The sequence below is a fragment of the Ovis aries genome, chromosome 1 (assembly GCF_016772045.2).
Source record: "Ovis aries strain OAR_USU_Benz2616 breed Rambouillet chromosome 1, ARS-UI_Ramb_v3.0, whole genome shotgun sequence".
Taxonomy (NCBI): Eukaryota; Metazoa; Chordata; class Mammalia; order Artiodactyla; family Bovidae; genus Ovis; species Ovis aries.
The window spans coordinates 21,930,919-21,937,285 of NC_056054.1; the positions used below are offsets into that span (position 1 = coordinate 21,930,919).

The 6,367-nt window shown below is 53.4% G+C and overlaps 1 protein-coding gene across 1 annotated transcript; it reads left to right on the forward strand.

Moving 5' to 3' along the window:
• Positions 1-620: 620 nt before the first annotated feature.
• On the forward strand, positions 621-5,954 carry FOXE3 (forkhead box E3). The gene has a single exon (XM_015091962.4). It carries the CDS (start codon positions 649-651, stop codon positions 1,594-1,596), a length of 948 nt encoding a protein of 315 aa, XP_014947448.2. The 5' UTR covers positions 621-648; the 3' UTR covers positions 1,597-5,954.
• The last annotated feature ends 413 nt before the right edge of the window (positions 5,955-6,367 follow it).

A 6,367-nucleotide genomic window follows, 5' to 3' on the forward strand; every position in this document is an offset into this window, starting at 1 on the left:
TCCCCTGACAAAGCCTGCCTCCTGCTCTTCCCTTCCCCCCAGCCTACCTTTCTCCATTGTCTAATGTCCTGGGGTGGTTTTGACACCTCTTTGACCAGCACAGCATTAGGATGCTGAGGGTTGGCAAGTTGGCTCTGGACGGCTCTCATCTCTGCCCCAGCTGGGATTGGAAGGACGCGGAGGGGTACTAGGAGAGACCGACAGAGGCTACAGGACTTAGCTGAGAGACGTAGGATGGGGAGGGGGCCCAGAGAGTGTTCTGAATGGACGGATTTGTGATTAGTACTGACCCAAAGGGGTGGAGGTTGAGGGAAGAGAGGAAAGGGAAGGGGGCTGACTGAGTCTGGTGTGATGGGGTTTGTACCAGGGGCTGACCCAATGGAGATGGAGAAGGGATGAGGCTGGGTCTGGGAAAGACTGACCCAAAGGGACAGAGCCAAGGGAGGGGTGAAAGGCTGGGGATGGGGGAGAGAACTGTCAACCTTGTAAGAGGATTGGGAAGGCAAATTAGAGGGGGAGGCGCTGGCCAGCGGAGAAGGTCCGAGCCCTCGCCCCTGGCTGGGGGCACAGAGGGAGGGGGCCGTGTCCATATAAGGCAGGCCAGCGGCCCGGGTCTCTCCGAGAACGCGGGCAGCCCGCCGCATTCCCATGACTGGGCGCAGCGACATGGAGCCGCCCGCAGCTTTCTCGGGCTTTCCGGCCCCGCCCTCGGTCGCGCCGTCGGGGCCGCCGCCGTCGCCGCTCGCCGGAGCCGAGCCCGGGCCGGAGCCCGAGGAGGCAGCGGCGGGCCGCGGGGAGCCGGAGCCCGCGCCGGCGCCCGGGCCGGGCCGGCGGCGGCGGCGGCCCCTGCAGCGCGGGAAGCCTCCCTACTCGTACATCGCGCTCATCGCCATGGCGCTGGCGCACGCCCCCGGCCGCCGCCTCACGCTGGCCGCCATCTACCGCTTCATCACCGAGCGCTTCGCCTTCTACCGCGACAGCCCGCGCAAGTGGCAGAACAGCATCCGCCACAACCTCACGCTCAACGACTGCTTCGTCAAGGTGCCCCGCGAGCCGGGCAACCCGGGCAAGGGCAACTACTGGACGCTCGACCCGGCGGCCGCCGACATGTTCGACAACGGCAGCTTCCTGCGGCGCCGCAAGCGCTTCAAGCGCGCCGAGCTGCCGGTGCTCCCGGCCCCGCCGCCGGCCGCCGGCCCGCCGCCCTTCCCCTACGCGCCCTACGCGCCCGGCCCGGGGCCCGCGCTGCTCGCGCCGCCGCCCCCCGCCGCCCCCGGCTCCGCGCCGCCCGCGCGCCTCTTCAGCGTCGACAGCCTGGTGAGCCTGCCGCCCGAGCTGGCGGGGCTGGGCGCCCCCGAGCCGCCCTGCTGCGCGGCCCCCGACGCCGCCTTCTCGCCCTGCACCGCCTCCCCGCCGCTCTACTCACCGCCGCCCGACCGCCTGGGGCTGCCCGCGACGCGCCCCGGCCCCGGCCCGCTGCCAGCCGAGCCGCTGCTGGCCTTGGCAGGGCCGGGAACCGCGCTCGGCCCGCTCGGCCCGGGGGAGGCCTACCTGCGGCCGCCGGGCTACGCGCCTGGGTTGGAGCGCTACCTGTGAGCCCCCTTCCCATCGGCGGGGGGCGGCCCGGGCTCCTCTTCCCCAGGAAGGGGCACTGCCTGGGAGCCCCCAGTCTCTGTACCCGTGCCTTAGAGCGCACCTCGGAGCTCCCCAGCTCTGCCTCGTGGACTGAGCACAGCTGTTTCACCCGCCGCTGTCCCTCATCCCTGGGGAACCTCGCACCATCTCTCCACTGGACTTAACCCCCCATCCCCCATCCCGAATTGTAAGGCCCGCATTTCTTCTCCCTCCACTGTGAGCCCTCATCTGTGCACGCCCCCGACCCCTGCACTATTTTGGGTCCCATGTCTGGGGATCCTGGAGAACCACCTGTGAGCCCCCACCTCGAATTTCTGGTGAATTTCAAGCCTTTGGAAGTCAGACCTTCGATCTCAAACCGCCTCCCAACCGGTCTTTAACCTCCCCTGGGTGTTTTGTTTTTTAATAACACACTAGAGGCCAGACTCCTAGGTCTGTGACTCCCTGGCCGTTGTCCCTTCATTCCCCCCACAAGCTTGTCCCTGACTCCCACTTACCTGTCCGTTCCGTTTCCTACTGAGAGAGCACTCCCCTTTGACACAGACTGGAACCTGGCTGGGCTCCTCCAGACCCCAGGACAGCTCTTCATTTCTGAGACAAGCAACACCAAGGGCTCCTTGACTTCAGGAGGAGTTAGTGGGCTGCCCCATCATCTGAAAAACTTGAGACTTACTAGATTATTATTATTTTTAATTAAAACTAGTTTAATTAAAAAGAAGAAACTTTCCTCTGGGCTTGGTGTGCTGGCTGGTGACTTGGGGGAGTGGTCTGGGGAGACAGTAGGGGAGTTCTGTTCAGGATCTTGGGTTGCCACATGGGGCGAGCCCCTTGGTGAGTTACCAGGCAAAGGTTCATGAAGTAGGATTAGGATGTGATTCAGCCATAGATGTGCTCATAGTAGGCCTGATGAAATGCCATCCATCACCTGCTGCAGAAGCTGGTAGAGATGGGGCATGCAGGTGAGTGTATTTGGCCAGCGGGTTTGTCTGCTGTGGGGGATTATTCCCAGCTCCCATAGATAAGGGAGCAATGGCTACTCCTCCAAAAAGCACTCACTGAATGTGCCAAGCATTGGGAATATAATCACTAAACAAATGGGCAAGATCCATGCTTTGAGCTTATGGGTCGGTGAGGAAGAGACATTATCAATCACTTCTCAGAGAAATGAAACAAGTGCCCTACAGCCTTCCACTCAAACTGTGGTCCAGGTACCTGGGAGCTTGGTAGAAATGCAGGATCTTAACTCAGACCCACTGAATCATCGGTTTCCACAGTTTAACAAAATTCCAGGGTGATTAGCATACACAGTATTCTGGACTAAAGGCACTGTGCCAAGGCTAGGGCTAATTAAAGGCTACTTCTACTTTAAGGAGTAGGACCAGGCTGCAGAACCATACATGCCCTACTTAACTTCTGGAGCTGGATTCTGCACCCTGTCTTAACTTCCCTGCTGAAATGGGAGCTGGGCAGCAGGGACTCGAGCTGATTCATCACTGTCCCCAGCACCAAGGACAGGGCAGCACTGAGCATTCAGAAGTTGCAGGAGAGGGAGGGAGTTGGCCTTTGACCCTGTCCTGCTTTTTGGTGCTGATCCAAACGCTAAGCGTCAGGCTTTTCCCGGCTCCTTTGCCCCAGGGCTAACAGTCTACTAGGGTCTGCATTAGGTGTGGGGAAGGGCGGGGGAGGGGATCAGTGTGTCTGAGCCCAGGGTGAACGTGATTTGCATGTTGGACGTGCCTGATCCAAGAGTTTAAAGCTCTGGGGGCAGCGATGGAGGGCGAGCACAGAGAGTAAGCAGATTGTAGAGGAGAAAGTGAAAGTGAAGTCGCTCATTTGTGTCCGATTCTTTGCGACCCCATGGGATTCTCCAGGCAAGAGTACTGGAGTGGGTTGCCATTTCCTTCTCCAGGGGGATCTTCCCGACCCAGGGATCAAACCCGGGTCTCCTGCATTCCAGGCAGACGCTTTAACCTCTGAGCCACCAGGGAAGGTTCAGGAAATCCGAGAAGGCAGGGAAGGCCCTCTTTGGAGGTAGGGCAGTAGGTATGCAGAGTCTGGTATGAAATGCTCTGGATAGACCCTGCTCCCTCAGCTATTAACCCCTTTGGGCAAGTCAGATTTAATTTGCCTGATGCATAACAGCCCTTCACTTAATATTTGATGACTGACTGAATGAATGAATCCCTAGTGTCTAATATTGTGCCTGACTTACTGAATAATGATTGGGCTGACAGTACTTTGGCACCTTCTTACTCATTCTCACTTGCCGCCCTCGCACTGATCTGCAGTAGAGCTGAAAGACGTGGAGGTGGAGACTGAGTCCCCATTGGTCCAATGAGAAAATCGCCCCTCCCTGCAGCCAAGCAGGTAGGGAAGATCCCGCCCTCAGTTCTCTAAGGAATGGAGCCCCGCGGAGATCAAACTGCATACTTGCTTCTGCTCCAAATGGTGTTACAGTCCTCCCGCCTCACAGAACTTCATGATAAATTCCTTCCAAATCCAAGAAATTTCCACAGACAGGAAGAAGAGGATCCTTCTTACTTGGCTGAAGTCGGGAAGTGCTTCTTGAACTCTGAATTCAAATCTTGTTTGCCATACAAGTCTCTGTCCCTGGGATCTTGAAATAGTGGGGACTAGATGAGACATGTCTGCATGGAAATACCAGAAAGGTAAATACTGAACTAGAAAGTCGGAACGATTTTATTTATAAAATGCTTCTTCAGTTTTCCTTTATTCAACATCAGGGAGGGCTGACTGTGCCAGACCTTGCGCTGGGCTCTGAAACCAATAGGGATACAAACATGAGAGTGTTTATGGCCTTACAGAGTTCATTGTATGGAAAGCTACATGTCATAGAGCATCCTAAGAATTTTGACACTTTGGGAGGTGTTGAAAAAACAAAGCAATGGCTCTAATTCAATTCTGTCTTTAAAGCACCAAACACTTTTTTTTTCTAGAAGTGAGATTTCAATATTATTTCCTCTACCCTCTTTTTGGAGGAAATAATTTGAATAGTCTTTAGAAATGTTAAGCAAATACCCCTTCATTCTTATAGAAAACTTGATATCATCTTTACTCTGAACATACATTTTTTAACACTTGAGTTTAGTTTTTATTACATTGAAACAATCATATAACCTAGCAAGTCAAATAGCAAGCAAAGACCTTAGGACCTGTGCTTGGCTTCTTAGAAGCATCTATTTTCAGTTCATATTTGTCTCTTTTGGATCTCCTTTCCTATTTCCATGCTCATACTACTCTGTCTTAAAACAGAAATGATTAACTTCCTCTAAGTCTCTCTCTCTTCCCAACTCCATCTGAAATTACCAACGTTTGGTTAAATTAGTTTCTAGGATTTACATTACTTCTTCCTGTTTAGTTACTAAGTTGTGTCTGACTTTTTGTGATCCCATGGACTATAGCCCATCAGGTTCCACTGTCCATGGGATTCTCCAGGCAAGAATACTGGAGTGGGTTGCCATTTCCTTCTCCAGGGGATCTTCCCAACCCAGGGACTGAACCTGCATCTCCTGCATTAGCAGGCAAATCCTTTACCCGAGTCAACAAGGAAGCCCTTTTACATGGCTACTGCCATATAAATTTTGTTCTCCAGTAAGTTGCTAGTGTACCATGACTACTCTTCCTTTTTTTTCTTTTGGTGCAACTTTGAATTTTCCTGGAGTTATTGCCTTATTTTTGTTTTCATTTGCTTAGCTTTACACCAGTGGCTAAATCTTCTTCCCATATCTTCCAATAGCATAGTTTTTCACGAAGTCAAACTTATCAGGAACCCTGTCATCGCTTTTGGTTGTGGTTTTCCTTTCCCGGGGGCATCTCTCCCAGAGCCTTCTGTCCTCCAGCTTCAGACTATGCTGATTGTGCTCCATGTCTGCTGCCCAGATGTGGCCCTGAAACTTCCCTTTACTGTTTTCCTTGGAATTCCCTCCATCTCTATCCTTTGTTGGATCCTGTGCTCCTGGGATTCCAATCTTCCCTTTTGGTTTTTTGTTTCAGTCGAGGTCAATTTGGGGGAAATTTTTGCATTATCTGAAATTAAGATGATTATTTTAGCATGAGAAGCTAAGTGTGCACTTTCTACAATTAAATGATTGTGTCAAAGCTGTGTTCTGTAGACTTTATTTAGAGGTGGTTGAGAACGAGGGGAATGGGAGATTGTTTCCTGGGTTCAGTACACACTTCCCGCCTACCCTACCTACCTACTGGGAAACTTGGAAGGAGGCTCATTGTTACAGAAATGAGGGATGCTTGTTTGGGTAGGAGAGTTAAGCTAGGGGAATGGTTCTGAGTTCCTTATAGGAATAAGGAATTACTCATAGGTGAGCTGAGAGGGGTTGCTTCCTGACTTAGGGGGATTTGGAACCCCCAGAAAGAATGACTTTGGGCCCGCGATGGTGCTGAGCTGCTGAGAGGGCCTGTGGGATTCAGCTCAAGAAAGTGGCCACTGTCCCCCTGGCAGGTAGGAAATTGAGTACCTAGGAAAGTGACATCCTTGGCAAGGACACAGGTCAGCAGGTAATCTTCAGAGTTGTGCTTCACCTGGGAAGGCAGAAGAAAAAACGGGCCACATGGAGAACCCTCTACTCCTAGGGACTGGCTTGGCTGGTTTAAGCCCATGGGAAATACCTAGAAGTATGAGGTAGGGGGAGGATTTTGCAGGATACAGGAGGCTAAAGTGGTCTCCTCCTAAAGGAATAAAGCTCTGTGGGCCTCC

What these genes read in the sequence shown, in the direction of transcription:
- FOXE3 (XM_015091962.4), top strand. Translation starts at nt 649, where the DNA reads ATGACTGGGCGCAGCGACATGGAGCCGCCCGCAGCTTTCTCGGGCTTT.